The 21,735-nt window shown below is 36.7% G+C and overlaps 1 protein-coding gene across 6 annotated transcripts in view; it reads right to left on the bottom strand.

Moving 5' to 3' along the window:
* The window catches only part of TBC1D5 (TBC1 domain family member 5), a 322,168-nt gene that overhangs the window by 130,227 nt on the left and 170,206 nt on the right, over positions 1–21,735 (bottom strand). For all 6 annotated transcript variants that reach the window (XM_054815649.1, XM_054815645.1, XM_054815643.1 and 3 more), the window contains 6 exons: positions 18,234–18,342; positions 16,311–16,400; positions 16,136–16,207; positions 13,269–13,336; positions 6,843–6,945; positions 550–638 (listed from right to left, as the gene is read on the bottom strand). In XM_054815649.1, the coding sequence (XP_054671624.1) occupies positions 550–638; positions 6,843–6,945; positions 13,269–13,336; positions 16,136–16,207; positions 16,311–16,400; positions 18,234–18,342 (531 nt within the window). The remainder of the gene's footprint in view (positions 1–549; positions 639–6,842; positions 6,946–13,268; positions 13,337–16,135; positions 16,208–16,310; positions 16,401–18,233; positions 18,343–21,735) is intronic.

Raw genomic sequence — 21,735 nt, 5'->3', positions numbered from 1 at the left:
AATAGCTAAAGTTAATGTTACTACCAAGTCAAAGGATAGTCAGATATTGCAGCTACAACATTGCGGGTGATAAAGAAATATCAATCACAACAATTTGTCTGCATTGATTTTTTTCTCTTTTAAGACACGAGGAAAGAGAGTTGGTAACGTCTCTGTTCTATAACTGTAGTTCTCTAATCTGCCTCCTCTCTGCAATGACAAAGACTAAACCCTTTCTGGCAGTAAGAATGAGGTGAAACGTAGGCAGGTACTTAAGCTTTTTGATTAAGGTTTTCCTTAGGTTTCTCCTCTCCTCTTTTTTCACCACTTAATATCTGTGAAGGAGCCAATGTCTACACTTTTAATCCCCCTTTCAGAAACTGTAGCAGGGAAGATGAAATAAGGACATTCTCATCAAAGCACGAGGGTGCAACAATTTCTGATACTAATTTATCAATTACAAACAAAGAATTAAGGAATGCATATTTCTAAGTTCTAGTCCAGTCAACTTATTTATTTTTTTAAAGAAAGCAGATTTTTAATACTATACAAATAAAACACAATGCTTGCCTTGGTTGTGCAGCTTCACTGGCATGTGAAAAAGCTTGGTGGTCACAATGCAGGATAAAGACAATGGGAGCTAAAAGTTCATGCATACCCTAAACATAAAAGGAAGCAAATGTACAGTAAGATTTTCCAGTCGTGTGATAGTTCCTAATGCATAGCACCAGGCAGCCAGTAATATTAGGTGCAGACTAACTAAAACCATGAACATTTACATTCTAACAGAACGGTTTCATAATCAATGGCTTTTATCTTAAATTCTGATTAGATCCAAGTGTTTATTCTTCTCTAATATACTGAAGCAAGTTATTCTCCCTTTTTCTAACACAACAGACAAAAAATTGGCAATGGTAAGCAACCCTGCACCTGGCAGTTTACTCCAAGATCTATGTTCATAAATATGAATTTTATTTACGATAATTACAATCATGATCCACAGTACAAAGATCTGCAATAGGGAAAAATTACAAAATTTGAAATTATTTTTTATTTGATAATGTTCCAAACCCATAGATAAAAGCATAACAGTAGCCTTCAAGGAGACAAGGGCAGCTATTTGGCAAATTAGAAAATGAAACTTCCATTACTACGGACATGAGAAATAAAATGAGTTGTTGGGTTTTTTTTTTAAGTTGTTATGTCAATATTAAAAATAAACTCATTATAACACGATGCATAGGAGGACCTGGTATTGTTCCATTACAGACTGTTTCTTATATATGCAATCTATAGTAAGATACATAAAAAATATAGAAACATGCAGGAATCAGAAGAGAAAAAATTGGTGGATAGTCGAGGACTTGGGCCAGCATAAGACACACGGCTGGGCCACCCCAGCCAGCTATTGGTGCTTTTACCCAGAGCTCACCAGGAACAAAAAAGGAGTCTTGATTTGCCTTGATTCACCTGAGGCTTGTCAATTTGTTATCAGGAGCAGAAGGAACCACGTCAGGAAATAAGCAATCCAGTTGGCAAGCAGCAACGCACTGGCAGGTAAAACTACAGCCTGCAGAATGACACCTCATCTTCAGCAGATATACAGCCCCTTCACTTGGATTAGATCAGGGGAAAGGAGGATTTGGGGTATCATAAGTGGGGAATTTGGTTCCCCAGTCAGGGGGAGTTGGGCTCCCAGTGGTGGACTAGGATGGCAGGTAGGAACTACAGAAGCAACAGGTGGGGTGGGAGTCAGCCATACAAAAGAAGTGAGGGGAGCCCTTCGGTGATGGAAGGTATGTGGGATGAAGGGTTGAGACCTGCCTGGCTGCCTCTGGACACAGGGATCACTCCAAGGGGAGGGAACACCTGACCTCGGCCCAAAACCACCAGCTACAGCCAGGTCTTGGTACCAGGGCGCCCTGGCTACCCCGATGGGTCTCACTCTGGGGGGAGTCCTTGCCCAGCTGTAGGAGGAAGAGTGTGCTGCCAGCAGTGCTCCAGTTCAAAGGTGCAACTACTTCACAAAGTGGAGCCTCAGTCCCAACGCCAGGTGAGTGCTCTGGGCAGACAGAGGTGCCAGGAAGACCATCTTGTCTATCCTGTTGGCAGAAACAGCACTAGGGCTGGCCCATCAAGCTCACCGGCATTTTGGGCTGCTGCCGGGAGTCAGATGATGGGTCCTCAGACCAGAACAGTAGAACTGCTCTACCTTTATGCTTGCAGTTCCAAGCTAGGAAGCCTCTCCACTTGCTTTTCCAGCCCTTTGAGCGATGGACAGACATGAGCGATGAAAGAGTTACATGCTTGTGCAGCTACCCTGCTGCTTTGCTGGTATATCAGCTGATATTCCATGTAGAATTTGAGGAATATTCAATATCACTGAGTTAGCTTATCAGCTTCATATGTATCAAACAGATCCATTAACTACTAAAACCCTTCAACTTTTATTGGAAATAATGAGGATTTTCCTTAAGTGGTCCAAACTGAGGTAGATGTGGGAGCCCCCTCTTGATGATTATCTATCCTGAGTGTGCTTGGATGCACGTTAGTGAATCTTATCTGTTCACAAGAGGAAATTCCAATACTTAGCAGTGTTGAAGGAAAAAAAAGAGGTTTGGACATTTCTCTGTGTGCTATCAACTGGAATCCCAGGAAATTTAATTTTAATTTCTTCAGGACTGAGATGACTGTTATAGCCTCAACTGTAGGGTTGCAGCAATAGCTGTCAGTTGACTGGGCAAAACTAAAGACAGCAAAATTACTGAAGTTTGGACGTTTTCTTTCTATTTCTGAACCTTTAGGGACTATCTTAAAAGATGAAGGCTAAATAGAAATTCAGTTAAAAAAAAAAATTAAACAAAACGTAGCCACTTGATTTCAGGAGCTGATGTAAAATTCCCAAATGCAACAATATGGGTTAGATTACAAATTGACAACTTTTTAGATCTCTGAAAGTCTTATGGTCAAACCAAGAGGGAAAGGAATAGAGACAGGGAGATAGGTCCAGGATTAGACAATAAATGTAAGTGGCAAAAATATTTAAATAAACTGTAGATAGTCTGGGTTGTACTTTTATGCATACTCACAGCCCTCAGTTAATTAACAGCTCCACGTCTAATCTTTTATTCGCCCTGATATACTAACATGGAATAAGAGCAATGGAAATGCCAAAAACTTGACTATCTAATAAAACTACCACCTAAGCTGTAAACATATAAGCTGAAGAAAAAGAAAGAGGACATAAAATAAGAATTAGTTATAAAAGATAAAAGCACATCATACATTCTTCCAACATAATAATATATCATCTCTATAATAAAGTAGAATCATAATGTGGCTGCCCACATACAACAAAAACAAAACAAACAGATGATGAAATATCAGGATTTCAAAAAGATAGCTCTGATCTTTCAGTTACAAGAGTACTTCAAATGTTTAGAGATTTTTAGCTTGGCAAGAAAAGCCACCAGTGTAATATACATACACATATTTTTTCAATGCTGCAGTTTACTAAAACTCTTTAGTGTTAATAAATAAGTTGACATAGCTCAGATAATTTTATGACACTTCCCAGCTACAACAAAATATTGATTTCATAATACAGTCTATGGTTTAGAAAGAAAACCAGCAATACAGCATTTCTACAAGGAAAAGTGAATCAATGCATTTCAAAATTATATTGACTTCTCTAAGGGCAATCAAATCATGAGCGAACAATAGTTTGCCTACTGATTTAGCTTAATTGTCACTATTTCTTTTCAGTGTAACTAGGACCAGAATTTTGGCACCAGTCTTACAGAAGAATGCTAAGACTAATTTTTACATATTCTTAAGTACAATATACTATTCTCTTTAGATTTGATATTTACAGCTGCTATTTAAAAATTCAATGATCCCAGTGAGGATTCTGTCTTTAAAATCTGTAATACAGCTTCACAACATTCTACTCCATTTGACTAGGGACAGAAATATCTTTTTCCTCATCAAATAAAATGTTACTTCATGCCGGTCAAAAAACCACAAACCCTACTACAAAGACAACTTTCATGCATATATGCATATTAAACAAACATTATTGATTGCTTCTTGTAAGACTGTATGCTGATGCTATGTAATAGTTTCAATAAAATGTTGTCAACTTCAGATACACTTTATTTACATTTATAAGTATGCAAATTGCCAAGGAACTATAACTTTTTCCAAAAATTTTGAAAGAGAAACATGGGTCCTGTACAGATGCTGACGGACGGAAGTATAAGTTTTCATTTACCGGCCAAGTGTTATAGCTCTAACAGCAAATGTAGCTCTTGTATGTGGTCATACAAATGAAACAGAGGAATTCTTATGGAGAACAACAGGACCAGTCCCATGATGAATACCGAATATGAAGACAAACTCCTTAATTTGGGTTTTGTATTCGGGTCACTGTGGAGAGAGCAGCTTAGAGGTGATCCGTTATTGATGAATTAACGGTAACCTTCATTACTTTCAAGAAAATATGCTAGGCTTTGATGTAGTGGAAATTATCATGGGAAGTGCGGCTTGAGTGAATGGTAAAAACAGAACAGTAGGACAGGAAGATTGACTGCAACATAGGTATTTGCTAAAAGAGGGAAAAAACGCATATCCTGTCACCACCACAACCTCTAATTCCTATTAGCTAATTCAGAGAAGAGCACTGATGGACATGAAAGAAATGTTATCTAAAAAGAGAGGGACATGGGGACAAAAAAGCAGGATTGTTACTAATAAGCTAACAGGAGCATTACTTCGAAAAAACTGAACAAACTCACCCGTTTAAAATGAGGTAATAAAAAAGAAAAGCTCCTAATAAAAGTGACACGTGACCACAACAAGAGAGGAAAACCACAGGCATTTGCTATTTTGTGGACTTGGCGCAGCACCACGAGACTTGGGCGATATACTGAATACGCTTCAGAGAGATTAAATCAACAGTTTTCATGATCCAAATTTATTTCATTTTCTGCACTTCACCTCTCCCCTTAGTCCTGTGGCAACCCCTTCCTGGAATTACTGCACTACTGACGCATACCAGTTGAAAACAGAGGTAAAGAAGTTTTCTTTGTCAACAGCCTGTAGGCTCGCAAAATTGAACCTGTTCTTTTATCTGCCTATGTTCATTTAGCCCACCAAGCAGTCTTTATTAAAGCTGAGGCATCAGGCAGTCAAAGTTCATTAATACCATTTATATAATCTCTGCAGTTTCAATTAACTCAGCAAGACATTCTACTACATGATAACAGTCTCATTAATTCAATAAAATCCCATAACTATTAACAATATGGTCTATGTTAAACGGGGTGTCACCTAGTAGAAAATAATAGCTTTAACAGCTTGTGATGAAACTCAGGGCTTTTTTTTTTTTAAATTTGATCTGGCTAAATATTCCATCCTTATGCAGAAAGGTATTATTTCTTGGTAAGGAATCAAGAGGATTTTAAATATGAGCAGAGGGTAATTAAGTCCCTTTAAGTTATATCAAAGAGTAAAATACTACTTCTTGTTCAATAAATGATAGACTAAATTAGCTAAAATGTGTTCTTCTATTTTCTCACCATCAGTACTCCGGCCTATATTCACTAGAAAGAGGAGGCTGAACGAATACTGCTGAAGTGTTTTCTTTAGCAGTGCCCTTCAAAATACAGCTCACAAATCTCATTTTTTCTTGTTCTCATGCAAGACTAGTCCTTGCTCACAGTCTGTCAAAGATGAGAAATAACCATTTGACAGAGATTGTGTATGTTTGATAACTATATATTTGATTTTTGATATAATCTGTAAGACAGTTTTTCAGAAGTAACTGTTCCTTCAGCTCATACGTGTCTTTTTTTCACAAAACACCACTAATTTCCTGGCTTGAGGACAGGGTGGTCACAGATCATGCCTGAAAGCATACAGTGTCTTATAAAAATCTTCACATTTACTGGACCTCTGTATTTTTGTCATGAAAACTTTTCTGCCTAGCTAAAGTTTGCTGCTGTACAGTTTATCCTTTGTGCATGCACACAGAGCATCCCTCAGTTTGCTAGCCCCTACTTACCCCACAGTTAACAGCCTGAAGAAACAAATACAAATGTATTTATGTCGATACTTTGCATATTGGTCTTACTACATTCATTTAGTATCAAGGTTATACTCACTTCAAAATCTTCAGAACAAATGTCAAATTAATTCAGCCTGCATCCCATATGGATGCAGAGTTAGTGCAGCTTTAAGGCTTTCTTTACCATTTTATCAAAAATGGTTTGAGCAGGCTCTCCTTCAGGTAACGCTGTAAAAGTGGTATTTTTAACACCCTTATCCTTATCCTTCAGTCAAGAGGCATTTGTCAGCTGCGTTGTAGTTGGATGCTACAGGGTTAGATAAAGGATCTATTCGCTAACATACCACATGGCTTTAGCACTTCAAGGAAGAACTTAAAATGTTACGTAAAACTTAAAATAGTAAACTTTGCCTGAATTTCAGAAGTCATTATTTACGTTTTTTGTGTATTCAGTACTATTTTTAATCCTGCTGCATACTTACTTTCTTTACCTAAGCAGAGCAAGCCTTTCTTTTTTATTTTCTTTCTTAACCAACACTGAAGAGAAAGATGTTTATAAAGAAATTTGAAGTTAGATGACTTAGCAACCTTAAAGAGAACAATTTGAGGGACTGCGTTATGAGGAAAAAGCATATGTTATTCGATGAGCTTACTTTTCTTACTATCCAGCTGACAAGCAGCTCTTTGATTACTTTAGCATTATGATACAACTTCAGATACAACAGAACTACCTTATTGTCAAACTGTATAGAAAATGTGGAGTCAATGAATGCCACCTGTACAGTATTTTCGTTACCTGTTTATAAAGCAACTGCTCATTTTCTCTGGCGTAGCAGAACAGAACATCTGTAAGAATTTTCCTCACACTCTCTTGCTGGAAATACTGCATTTCAGGAAAGCTGAAAATGAAGAAATACAGTGAAAGTAAACAATATAGCACACAGAATCTCAGTCGCTGGTCTTTTAGAAATGGTTTTAGCTAAGATAGCACCTCCCTTGTCTGCTTTCCCACGGCTCTGTGAATTGTGGGTGCTGCTAGAGTAAGAATACTTCTAAAGACTTGTTACATTCATTTTGCAACCAAAATTCTGAACCATGTTCTTTAATATACATTATTCTGCTACACAGATATAATGACATCACCAGTTATATTTAAATAAGCAGTCCCTTTTAACATTATGAAAACTAGAGATCTGCAAGAATGAAGTAGAGTGGCAGACTGTTTTAATCATCAACTTCTTACACACAGCCAGTCCACTGAGAATGAATGACTTGGAGAATCTAATCCAAATAAAATGATGCACCATATGAGTATGTTCCCAATTGACTAAAGGATCAAGTTCCTTTCCTCCTCCATGTCATGAAAAGGAGATGAAGCAGAATGGAAGGAGACAGAATGAGGGACGATGACTGAAGAAAAGATCTACCCTCTCCCTCCTGCACACAGACTCTTGCTGTCAAACCTAGCAGCCCAGAAGACTGTCCTGGTCCCAGGTGGCACAGAATCCCAGTAGCAACTTAACTCCAAGACTGCGCTCCACTGATTGTCAGTCCTTCACCAACAAATCTAAAACTTGCTAGGAACACTGAGAAAAGGAGCGTGATCAAAACCACCAAGCGGACACTTCTTCTCCCCTAAAAAACCAGTCAGTTAAAACTAGAACAGTTATTGATAAATTTGATTCAAGTAAAAAGTAAGCACCAAAGATCAAATCTCCATAGATAACAAATATACTTTACATGACATGCTCCCATTTTTTTAATGTGTTAGGTTGGGAACTGTAACTGGATCAGTCTGCCCCGCCATTTCACAAATAGTGCTTAGCCCTGCTCTTCCGTTTTCTCAGTTGAGCAAAGGAAGAGTACAAGAGCTACAATATGTTAAAGAAGTTTGTAAAATTTTCAGTTCTAAACTGGAATTAAATGGAATAAAGAAGACTATTTCAGAAGAAGCATATACACAAGGGTTCAATATTTCATGAACATTTGAAAAATGATGAGCATTTTAATGACAAGATTATTAAAATATCTCACAACCGACATGAAAATCAGTATCCTAATTTTCTTGAGCTCTACGCAAGCTCCAATATATCTTACTAGCATCTTTTTTACGCAACATAATTAGGCACTGTCTTTAGTAGCTGTCTGAAATAAACAAAATTATGAAATAATTTTATACTCTGGCAGGGCAAATATCCTTTAAGTGAAACGGAATGAAGTGGAAATAGTGTGAGAAAAAGGGAAAAAAAGTTCTGGGAAAATCCTGTTATCTCTGTATAATCCAGGAAGATGTAAATATTTACAATCTGCAACTATTCTGAAACAACTCTCACCTGTGCCTCCTGCTCCTTGACTGTTGGAAGTAGTAAATCAAGGATGCACTTTAATGAATAAGTGCACAAACAAAAGTGTTTTCATGCTTACTGAAGAAGTAACTAGATGGCAAAAAATATTTCATAAAGCAACCATCCCAATCCACATCCAAGCTATGTGAAGCAATAACAAATACAATAAAAATATCTGGAAAGGTATAATACCAAAAAGAAAGGAAAAGTTAAAGCTGGACAAAGAAAACCAGAGTACTTAAAAAGACAACAATAGTAGGCCTCAGGCTAGATTGCTGAAATAAAGGCTATAGAATTGTCAGTTTTAAAATGAAATCACATGGATTGCAGATAAGTTTTCTTCAAGCAAACTTTGTTTTCTGTGCTTCCCAAGTCTGAGCCACAATGCTAAACTTTACACCACTTGTATTAAGGCTGTTGTAAAACCTGACATGGAGAAACAATACAAGGAATTATAATAAACTATTTCAGATAAAATTATTAGTGTAAATAATTACTGTGGTCATCTCACAGAGGTGATGACAGGTAAGGGCAGAAACATTTAAGGCTAGAAAGGTGCTCTGAAACCCTTGGATGAAGGACCTTGGAATCAAGAGCCGAGGCAAAGAAGACACCGTGACTTAAACGCAGCAATGCTGAGGAAGGCATTAGGATGAGGGGTGCAACGTTTTCCTGGCACCTGGTGGGGGTAATGGTAGACCAACATTTGGAGACTTGTTTGCACTTGTACTAATCATATTACTGTAAAGGAAGGACACAGCTGAGACCAAAAGTGCATTACAGCAGATGGCAATCGACATAATTTAGGGGTTTGAAGAGATTATTTCTGAAGGACTGTTATTCAGGCCTGCCCTATGAAGTTTAGGAAGAGAAGACTAACAAAGAAAACTCAAAAATACACAGAGATATCTGTGAGGATCTAGTAATACCAGAGATTGTGACAGAAAGGATAATAACAAACTCAGGAATAAGCTGGCTGAAGTATTAATTATAGTAAATGTAAATACAAGAGATCACGAGGGAACTATCAGTTCAGGATGGATTTTTACGGAGAATGTCATTTTATGATTAAAGCATTGTTTTAGAAATACAGTATCCTCAAATCAGGCAACGTAAGAATACTTTTCATCAACACTAGAATATTACATTTAATTACATTTCTGAGAAAGACTGTATAAGGACATGGGAATTTTGCTAGACTGTTTTACCACAACCGCTACAATTAAACAACAGCGCATTCAAGTCCCCGCTTTCTGAAAGTGAAGACCAGCACGAGTTAGTTACCATTTTTTAGAACATTCCTTTAGCCCATTCAGAGGCCCCTACACCAGAGGCAGCCAGACTTTGACACATAAGAAACTTAGGCTGGCAACCAAATGAAAGGATGCACAAATACTTTATGAAAAGAATTTTGTGGCAGACAGAAACGAGGGTCTTAACCACAGCCACGGAGTGACCACCTTTGCTTTCACGAACAGATTCCACCCCCGCCATTCCTCAACCCTGTTACTCAGCTGGAATGGGGAACGCTACTAAATCAGAAAAAATGGAAGGTGCTCTTGCAATTGCAAAGGTTTGGTAAAGAATAATAATACCCCCTCCGCCACTCACTTTTTTTTCTTGAAAAGGGATAAATTGGTATAAAGGTAGCTCTCCCTTGCAGCAGTCCCTCCTCTTACACAGAAACTAGATATTGTCTCCTGTGTTCATACTCAATGAATTGCTGTTTCTTCCCATCTCTTCTATATGCTTAGGAAGGAGGTAGCTGTCTAATGGCTTTTCCACTACCTTTTTATGAGTGGGCATTTTTTTTTTTAATTTGAGAGATGGAGAGTTTGATACAGCAGCACCCACCACTACTCATCTTCACATGGCTTCCATCGTCCTAAACTGTGATTGTTACTCCTGAAGCAGAAACAAGGTAGACCAAAAAATAAAAAGACTACTACAAAAGAAAAGAAATCCAATTGCTTAACCTACTGGGAATTCCCCCTAAACATTTTGTTTTCTTAAAGTACTGCAGAGAGAAAAAGGGTAATCAAATCTAGCCATTTACAATCCTCGATATACAAGGTGATGCCAGCAAGTAGACTGATACTTCGATTTGACTGGTAACTAGATGCTCTTGCATCTGCCAATCTGCCGATTTCCATCTCTGCAGAATATTTTTAAAAATTATTATTTATCACCTTCTTAATCATCACAAAATAAATCAGCATTGTTCCTTGGTACATCTTTTGAATGACAGTAATTAATCATTGCATTCTTAAATCTGTTATGAGTTACTATGGTGCTAGTTCACGCACACCTTCCTTTCTCAGTAGAATAACAGAATGCAGTATTATAGTCATAACTTGGTTGGTACTGCTATCTACAGATAACGTAAGGCTTTTACTTGCATTATAGTAAACCTCCCTTACCTCCTTCCCACCCTCATTTTTAGAAGCTTCTCACTTGAGACAGAAAAAGATGGTGTTTGGTTCCAGCTCAAAAGTACATATTTCTAGACAGCTGAAGGAAAATCCATTCTGAACCTCTCAACTACCATAAAAAATAAGTCAGGTAATTAATTGAAATGTTGATCACTAATGAGTTAGGACTAACTTAACAAAATCCTTCCCCACTTCCCTCCAATATATTGGAAGTTCTTATTATGCAACAGGCAAAAAATTATATTTAGACATTATGGCTTGGATGACTCTCACCTGACTTTAGGTGACTACAGTTTAGTTAGGTACAGGTGAGCTAGAAGCTTTTTATAATTACTGAAGAAAAACATACTTCTCAACAGTGTGATTCATCAGACCTATACTAGATATTTACTTTAGGAAAACATGATTTGTGTCCTAGAATTCTTCAGGTACATAGATGCTAAAGGACGATTAGCCCAGTTGTGAGCACCTGTGTTTTACAAATCTAATTATTAGGTGAGATAAGGATTCACAAAATGTATATGAACACACACTCATGAACAAACTTTATCACAGTTCCCTTTAGGTAACAGAATTCTGAAGTTTAAAACAATTTCAAGCAATACCAATTTAAAAAGCATATTTCTACCCACTTTCCCCATATATTATTACTACACTTCAAAGAATTCTAATAAAAACATCATAGAGTAAATTTTTTACTGCTTTGATAGACGGACTCTGGCTTGCTACTCTGTGTGCAGTTAGCATCACTCTCTACAGCATTATTTACTTGATGCTGTTGGATGATGGAGTACTGAACTCGATGGCAAAGAATATAAAAACATTTGTTAAATAAGAAACAGAAGCTAGAAGGTAATGATTATGGTAACTGAATATAATACTCAAGTATTTTAACCTTTAATAAAAAGCATTGTAAGTTAAAGACAAGCCTTTAAATTGTAACTCCAGGAATTTATTTAAAGAATGGAAATGAAAAGGATAACATTAAAGAGAGGGTACTTAGATTCCAAAGCCAAGGAATGTAGACCTTACCGCTTCTCACACTAATGATAGTTTACAAACAGATACACATGTATACATAAAATGCACACTATGTTTTATGATTAGGCAAACAACAAGTGTACATAGAAGTGCACATAGTTTATCAAGTAAAGTCATGTTACTTTGATAAATTTTGCTCCTTCATTGTTTGACTTATTTTGATATGGATGACACATAATGTATGCTATTGTTTCAAGTAGACATTATTTTGTATAAATAGATAAATGGAAATTTCTTTAGTCGCTATTACTGATATTAGTGAATATTACTTACTCTGCCATTTGCCAGAGTGAAAGCCTGGACTTTGTGTGTGTGTATATATATATATATGTATATTTTTAAATAACAGTCTTACATCCAACATAACCTCTATACAACTTTTCATTCTCCAATTATAGTTTAGATACGTATATATTTTAATCTTAGAACATCCTGAACTGTTTCCTTTAACAAACAAAAAATACCATCTGCGAGAATGCACATGAAAGCATACTCAGACTTTAATTATACATCTCATGGCAAAATGCATTCAAGAATGGGTCTAGGGACGGACATATAAAATATTCCAAAACCAGAGAGCAATGATTTCTACTGCATGACTTTGTTTCTGTAAATGAAAATGTGAGAACTTGGGATTTGTAAAATCTATGACTATCACCACTTTTTTCAAGTTATAAGGAAAAATATTTGCAATACAGTAAAATTTCACATGGTAGTGAAAACATTAATTGCATTAATTAGATCTACACTTCAGTCAATGCTTCCACTCTGAGAAGAAATGTTTTCAGGAACTGAGTGTTCTAACTCAAACAAGTTCCTAAACAGGAATGACCTAAGGGCCAAGAAGATGAAAACATAAACACAGTAATATTAGGACAAATTTTAACAGGCATATGTGACAAATAACACTAGAAAAGTGATAAATAAAAATAGAAATGCTTAACTTCTTTAGATAAGTGACATTTCCTTTACTAATAACAAACTGCTTTTTTTATTATTGGTTGAATAAGTGTTAAGAATTAAAGAGAGTCATCTGTTGAATCTTTTATTATGATCATAATTTAGTTACAAGACCTTTCAGTTTCTCTTACTTTCTCTTTGCTTTGTATGGAAAACTCTACTTTAAATTTCTCATAGTAATACATTGCCTAATATCTTAATTTAGAAGAGCTTTTCTTCAATGATACCAATAAATCTCCAGGGTTTAATGTTTAACTCGATTTTCTCATTTTTCACTCCAAGCAAGCTGTATTTTTATGCATTTAATGTATGTTTCTACACACTCGTGTTCAACAATCCTGACATTTACACTAAGCAAAGTCAAGAAAACACAATATAATGTATACCACATAAAAATACAGAATCTAAATTTATATATAGAAATTTCTTTAAAGATCTACATACGTTCTTGTTACATCTTGTTCAATCATTGCTCGAAGCTCTTTATCCTGGAAAAATTTATTCCAAAGACTCTGAAATATGGAAAAATAATTATATGAAACAGAGACTTCTACTAATACTTAAGGCTTATACACTACATCAGCGAAGTACTGTACAAATATTAACTAATTAATTCTCAACATTACTGGTAGATAGGTATATCACTATTTTATGGGTGAAAAAGACTGTTGGTGACCAGCCTAATGTATCTAAGAAAGGCAGTTTAGATCAGAGATGAAAACATTCAAGTTCCTGGATCCTTGTTCTAGGCTCACTCCGCTTGCTCACTGGATGGCTGCAGGTCTGTGAGTTACTTGCAACGGTCTATGAAGAATATTTAGGAAGGCAGAGTGAATTCAAACTTACCAGAACCAGCGGCTCAACTGAAAAAAATTCAGTAGTTCACTCATGGAAAAAGATCTGTCCCACTGTACTGTACTACATTTCTCCTATGAATGTACGGACTCTAACTGGAAGATGCTATCATTTGCATACTAAGAAATTGTTGGGAAGTAGGCTAGTTTGTCTTAGTGGAGGCAAAACCAAATAAGGAATGTATGATGATCAAATACCTATTACAAAAATGACATCGTTCTAATGCTACATATGCACACTGCAGATCAAGACTGCCCATTCTAAAAAAGTTCTGATAGGGAAAACCAGGCTATTTAAAGCTCACTGTCAACATAAAATAAATAAAAGAGTCTGAAGTAGGTTTAGCTTCTTCTACATCTGTGCTTATGACCATTTTCATTCTCTTTCTTTGGTTTCCTTGCCTTGTTTGCCAATATTTTGCAAAAGCTAACCTGAAAGAAGTCAGCAAATGCTGTTGTTTGTACGCTCCAGAAAAAGTAGTGTAAAGCCTATTCTTTATTTTAAAGGGATGGTAGCTTGGCCATATTGATCAAAAGAGAGAAGGAACAAAATCTATAGCAGTCTTTTCATGCAGGTTAGTTTTCGGATAGCAGCAGCGCCAGTGAATGAAATACCGTACAAAGAGAGCGGCTGCAATACTTCCGGAATTTCTTGCTCCCCTGTAAACAGTTCATTGCCATGGAGGCTTATGCTCCACAGAAAGAAAAGAGAAAGTAAATTCATGTTATCTAGTAAAAGGAAAGTAAAGTAACGAAAAAGAAAATGTTAATTAGCTTCTATATTTGCACTACAAACTATGAAAAAACCCCTCCAAACTATATTTATATCCTTGACAACGCCTCACACAGAACTATTGCCTTTTTAACTCGCAGCTCTTTTCATGCAGCCAGATCACATTTGGAAACTCCCTTGCCCCTGCTCCCAGCCCCGGTCCATCAGAGCAAAGGACGAAGGAAGACATTCTCCCTTGCTGAAAAGGAAGCAAACCCCCGGACACTGAAAGGGTAAAACATTAAGTCACAGCAGAGGTGCAGAGGCACTGAGCTCTTCATTCCTACGCCTGCTTTGGCCCGTGGCCTTGTTTCATAGATTAATCCCCTGCCACACGCTCTGACATGTTAACCTTTGCCTCCTGTCTCCTGAAGACATCACAGGCAGAAAGAAGGTTGTGCCATTGCGTAGAATCGCAAACTACAGCAGAAACACTCTAAATCTTTTACATTTGACACAACTTTCTCTCCAGCCGGATGCAGTAATGGTTTGATGGCGTGCACAGTCATACCGGTTGCAGAGCCACCAATGTGCCTACGATCAATACTTCCATGTTTCCACGAGCAAATCTCTCTCTCCTCCTACATTAAATATGAAACCCTACAGTAAATACAAACAAAATATGGGTTTCCATTTGTGAACAAACTGGAAATACGATTAGGACCACCAATGATATCTGTAGACAGTCTTTCCAGGTATACATCTCTTAAATGCAGCCAAATAAATTTTTTTCATGGTATTAAGTTATTCTGAAAATTTGATAAAAAAGAATTTTCCAAAATGGTAACATAATTAACAGAGAAGCTTAAAGATATGTGCTATGAAATACCTAAGAGCTTTTCAGGTATAATAAAATGCAGTGCAAACAAACAAACAAACAAACAGCCTAAAATTAAGCTCCCAAATCTACATGTAAACCCTCATCAAAATGTCATGACTTTGAAAATACCAAGCTACTAGGAGGTCCCATTAATTTCAGTGAGAGCTAGATGCTCGGCATTTAATGACAGGCCAAATACTTTTACCACATTTCCGGTATTTCTTTAAAATCTGGATCTGTCATTTTGCAGCTGGCTGCTTTCTGATTAGAAAAGAAACTTTTGTTTCTTTTAACAGTATAAAGAAAAAGAAATAAAAACCTTGCAAGAAATGCGTATCTTGCAGCGTGGTGCTTTAGACATTAACTCAGCACGTATACAACTCAGACATACAACAATTCCATTTTTGCTGGAGAAAGACTTCCAAGGCTGAACAGTCTTCCAGAGGCAGGTTCTTCAGTATTTGCTGGTAACAGCATTCCCTTCATATTGACTGTTTAAACACTCCTTCAATTAGAGCCATTTTGTGTATAAAATGAAAAAACACAGCAATAAAAAAGCGTATCAGTCAAAAAAAGGATATGCTGTGAAACTGGACTTATCGTCCAGCACCGATTTTTTTGTTCATCACAGCCTTCCCTGTGACAAGCCCTGAAAAATCAGAATATTAACCTGGAAATGAGCATTTCTGGCTGTTCAGCAGAGCCTGGGAACCACTGGTAACACAAATCAGTTTGGAAATTTAGGAGGGAGATATTAGCACCTGCCATTTTTCCTTCTTCAGCAAGAACTCACTTTGTGTCAGGATGATGATGATGATGACAATTTTAGTAGCACATATGTTGACAGAACCAAGGGCCAACTTACCCCCTCGTCCTGAGACAGTGGGTTGTTGATTATCAGATCTTGCTGTCCTGCTTTCCGAGGGTTTGTAATGTGCTGAGTAAAAACAGAAAAAAATCAAATCCTCTTCTGTTATATTGTAAGTATTAATACCTATGTCAATGCATGACAGCAGAGAACCTATTTTGTACTGACTTACAATTTCTTTGATCTTATTGTAAGAAGTTCTTAAGTCTGAAGTGGTTTTAATCCATTGACTTCTGTCTTGGGGTAGAACCTCCAGAAATAACTATCAACAAAACAAAATAAAGCCATTAAGTTTAATCAATTTAACATAGCTTTTCATATGAATCCTACCAGACAGCATAAACCAGCTCAGAAAAGAGGAGCAAGTACTCTAGACATAAGGAGAAGAAAGCAAAGACCTATAAAACACTCCTGGCTTTAGAATGTTCCAGTCAATAAATAAGAAGCTAGAAATGATAACATTTCTATGGTAGGAAATAAAGCATTAAAAAAACCTGAAGCCACAAACTCACGCTTTGTAAACTGTCACAACTTCAGTAGATTGAGACTTCCACGGCAGAAATAAAATGCAAAGAAGAGATGAAAATAAATATACAAAACTTGAAGCTATTTACATAACTCCGATGAGCTAATGCAACATGCTTAAAACCAAACATGAATGCAGAGCAGAAACTAAGCACTCAGAGATACACTTGACCTAAGGAATGTGGAAAGGGAAAATCTTAGTCCACAGAAAAGTAACATGTTCTAAAATTCTGCAAGACGATTAAAAAAGTCGATTTGGCAAAAAGTCCTTGAGAATGCCTACATCTCAGTTCTTTCATAGTTCTGTTTAAAAAGGGTTAGAAAGAAACATCTATTGGAAAATACTATTTAATTGCATATAAGGAAAAAATCCAGAGTAGTTTCTTGCTTTTTAAATGTTTTTATTTACACATTATAAAGTGTTATGAAACAGTAAATACTGAGAAAAAAAAATCTCAAATTATTAAAAATACTTAAATATTTCAGAACTTAACAAAAATATTGATAATATTTTTAAAAGACAGTCTAAAACAGAGCCCTAACCTGTATCAGGACATGCAAATAAAACCAGCCTTATTTCTAAAATAAAACCACTCCTTGATTTAATCAGTGGAGAGTGAGGGACTTGAAGCTTTTGTTAGTTCAGGGTTTTGAGTTATGGCCTCCTAATTCAGAGGCTCAAGCAGCAGCAGACTGGTAAAACAACGCTTGTGGCACACATTCATCTGGCCTCCTGAAGAAAGTATTTTCATTAACTTTAAATTTCTTCAATGCTACGTACATTTCAAATTTCAAACTTCAATTTTCAAATTTCTTTCATTCTTACACAAAGAGTATTTTCATTTTCTTTTTATAGGTCTTTGCCAAAGTGTAGCTTGAGAAATTCCAAGTGAGGCAATTTAAATTATCAGTGTTAACATACAGCATCTCTACCAGGGAGAATGTTTTCTACTATCAAAATTAGTGCAGAACAGAAGACCTGCTGCCAGTGCAACAAAATTCTTTTGGACTTCATACAGCATCTTGCTTTCTTTCTCTCTTCCTTCCTCTGCAACTGTTAAAAAATGCAAGAGACCTCTGAGGACCTGTTGTGTTTTAAGATTGGAAGACCTGGCTTCCCTCTCCATCCAGTCATTACAAGATGGATTGGTCCTCATTTTCTCATTTCACTGGGAAAAGCTGCTAGCAGAAGCATCAGACTGATTTTAAAGGAGTCCCAAGTTCCACAAAACATAAATTGTGAGACAAACTTCCTTTTTATTTCCAGTGCACGACTTCACTGCACAGAGACTGAGAAGAGAGATGGCTGTGCGGCACTCAATTCTAAACACACCACCCAGCACAAAGAGGTTCCTTCCTAGGAATCTTTTGCTATCACCCGCAATTCAGCTTTAAGGCAACTCAATATGATTAGCAAATGTCCTATGAATTATAAAAATGAGTATGAAAACATTGGGATGAAGTCTCTTGGAAAATTCATGATTCTTTGCATCAATAATCTTCCAGCGCATCAGGTAATGTGTTGATATATTGCAACCACAAACTGTAAATAAATATTTTCTCTTCTTACCTTCCAGCAAACACTACGGAACCTGCTGCTTCTCAGCTGCCCATTAATCCCCTTCAGCCGTATAGTTGCCAAGTAATTGTTGTTTACAAATAGTTCTTCCCATTCTTTACTGCGTGCAAAAGCAAAAGGAATGAACATTTAAACAACAAAAAAAAAAGTCTTAGCTGATTTAAGGACTATATGACACTACACAATTTTGGATAAGCAGAGGAAAGGAACTTTTTTAATGTATATATTTAGTTTTGTACCATTTCTAAATGCATGGCTGTCTTTTTGGACACATTTCTTCTTTGGATTTAATGAATATGTAGATCGCTATAATTATGCCAGCTACTGAAATTCATAATGTCTATGGAGGCTATTCCATTTCCTCTAAAATGTTGGTACTGCAGTTCAGTGAATAAACAAGAAAAATGAATATTAATATAAGCACATTCATGTTTCAGCTGTAGACAAAGAAGTACCTATTCCAAAAATATGCAACTGAAAAGTATACTGTTGACTGTATTAGCTCCTCACATGACATATTTGCTTAAATGAACCTTCTTTTCTTCTTAATGTCAAGCTGGGCAGTTAAGCATAATAGAAGATGACTTTCTTTAACATTTAGTGCTATTTACTATTGAAATCACTCCTACTTCTTTCTACATGATCAGTTTTAAAATTTTAACAGGTGCTAGCAAATTTAAAAAAACATCAAAAAATTAAAAAGCCTCACTGTATAAACTGTTAAAGGCAAGCTTGAGTACCTTGCAGTACCTATGGCTGACTAGATAAACAACCTAAATATGCCTCCCAGGCATGCAGGCACCAGGGGCCTAACACCTGTGCCTCATTAATATACAAGTAAATCTGCTCTACTGGGAAACAATTGGAAATTAATTGTCCCAAACCATCTACTGAGTTAGAATAAAAGAATTAAATCTATATTTCCTGCACCTTCTACTGAAACAAATCTCAAGAACAGGATAAGCCATCTGATGGTCTTCGTAGCCCAAGACTTGCTCACAGACTTTGAGCAACCGCTCTAAAATCCAAAGGGTAATTTCAATGTAAAGAGCCAGGTTATGTGCAAGGAAATGCGTTTCAGATTTATTTTCAATGCATGTCCTTAAGGTGAACGTCTCCCTCTCCCACTGTCGTGTGGGAGACTATTACTTCTCCCTGGGAGACCAAATGAAACCAGAAAGAGGGAAACTACTATTGTGACTCCAGGGTAAGATCTCACCAGATTTCCGTCGCTAAGGAGGGTCACAGAGTGGGTTATACTAAATACCAACGAACTCTGGTTTTGCAAATTGCCCTAAATATTTGCAAGCTAGAGTTAGATAGTTTTCAGCCTTGTAAGATGAGTTGTGAGGGTGACTTTTTTTAAACCTTGTTTTAACTGAAACTTGTTCGGTTTCTGAACAGAACTGTATGATACAGTTGCTGGGAACAGCTGGGGAACAGACTTGGCAAGCCAGGAAATTACGGTCCTGTTCCTCTGAGACAGGAGTGAACTTACAATCCACGCTGACACCAGACACGTTGTGCTTGTGAATGTACCACCTTTCAGCTAAGATCGTTTTCTAAAAAAATGGGTGTTTACTTCTGGGCCTTGATTATTAACTACTTTGAAAAGCGAAGGTACTCCAGATAAGGACAAAGATGACTAACGTAGTGTTACCTTGCAGGGGTTAGGGCTGCTCTCAGCTTCTGCCACTGCCGATATTGCCAAGTGACCAAAACAGCAGCAAGTAATTCCAATGGTCTGGGGCAGCTTCTCTCCTTCCTGCCACATCCCCCATTCTCCAAGTCAGAGAGACTATCTGGTCATTTTGCTGGCTCCCTGTCTCCCATACGTCCTCACCTTCTGCAGTGAGCTGCCTACGATTGTTTACCATGATTCTGTCTCCTTTAAATACAACGTATGGTATATAGCAGACACAGCTTGAGAAAAATCTGGCCCTTTCTTTCACAGTCATTTATACTTCAGTAACTACAGTATATTATGCCTATCTAAATAACCCTCCTGTTTCTATCATGTATAATATTCTTTGTTTGACACTGTAAATTTTGTAGCATCGTTGGCCATTATAACTCCTGCCAAGCTGCCTCCCTAAGGTAGTGATGCATCAAGAGTGACACATTCCCCTGTGCACACAACAGGTCAGACTCTGAAGCTATTCACATTGTTCTGCAAGTGGATGACATTCCCACAACGTCTTTGAAAATGCCGGTATGTCAGCTGAGTTAGCAAAAGGTTTCAACCAGCGTAACTGTGAATAGAAAGAACAGAGAGGAAAGAAACTCTTCAGGTTATTGTTTTCACCAACTGCTGGGAGTGATTGCTACACAGTAAGAAAGTAATTTCAACACTTCTTAAATTGTATTAGTGCAGATACTATGCTTTGACTTTTTTTTTTTTAATTTGTAATGCAATTCCAAACACGTTTTGAACAAAATTACATTTAAAACAGCCAAAAGAAATTTGGCAAGATCATATCTCCTCCGCATCCCCCCTTGGCTGCTGGGATCACTAAAAAGAAAAGTTATGAACAACTGAGAAAAAAAAAAAAAAAGATTTGGAAGCTGGAATCTACTTCAGTTTTAGTAGAGCTGAATGATATCCAAAATCTTTCTGAACAACATTCACTAATTCATTTCTCAAATATTTTGAATGAAGGCTAATAAATTAAGCCTTACATTTCTAGAGACTGTTTCAATAATGTAACACTGTGTAATATCAACAAGCTATCAATTCTAAAGGGATATTTTTTAAAATTATATAGCCCTACTCTGTAAACTAGTATCTATGAGCCTTGTTAACCCGGGCTTGCAGAAAACTCATTGGTCAAAGCGAAACGAGCAATGGAGATTGGAACTCAAGTCTACCACATCCCATTTGCTTCACTGAAGTGAAAGACTTCAAGAGCCAATTGGAACCACTTAAACTATGAATAAGCACATGCAATTGTTTTTAATAAAGCTAGAAAATTAAATGCATAATCATGTATTAATACCACCTTTAGGTTGTACACGACAATGTTAATGTTTCCTGGTTATTTTGCACATATTTTTTGTTTCATATTCTTATTTAAATATCCTGTCTGATATACTATTGTACATATTATAAAGTTTTCATAATATAAAGCTTGCAACAGGAAAAAGTAATTGGATTAATGTTTCTTTAAGAAACGTAATTTCACATGCTGTGTCTATGCAGTAACCATCCAATGTAAAATATTTATTGGCATAAGTTAGGGACAGTTGCATTACTTAGAAGTGGGAAAAGTGCTCTACGTATGAATGCAAAAGCAAGCAAATCAGTGGAAGGGGTGAAGGTTGCAGATTCATTCTGCAAGGTTTGTTCTTAGTTCTGATCTGTTCCTTTTCATCTTTTGGAACATGGATGCATTTATGTCATAACTACAAGAGCTTGAATCTGCAAAAGAATTTTACACTGGGGTCTGCTCTAATACACACACTTTCTTGCTTATAAGGAATGAGGTTGATCTCC

The sequence above is a fragment of the Grus americana genome, chromosome 2 (genome assembly GCF_028858705.1).
Source record: "Grus americana isolate bGruAme1 chromosome 2, bGruAme1.mat, whole genome shotgun sequence".
Classification (NCBI taxonomy): Eukaryota; Metazoa; Chordata; class Aves; order Gruiformes; family Gruidae; genus Grus; species Grus americana.
Note: the sequence above shows the minus strand (reverse complement) of the source record. Positions and strands in the feature narration are given on the sequence as shown.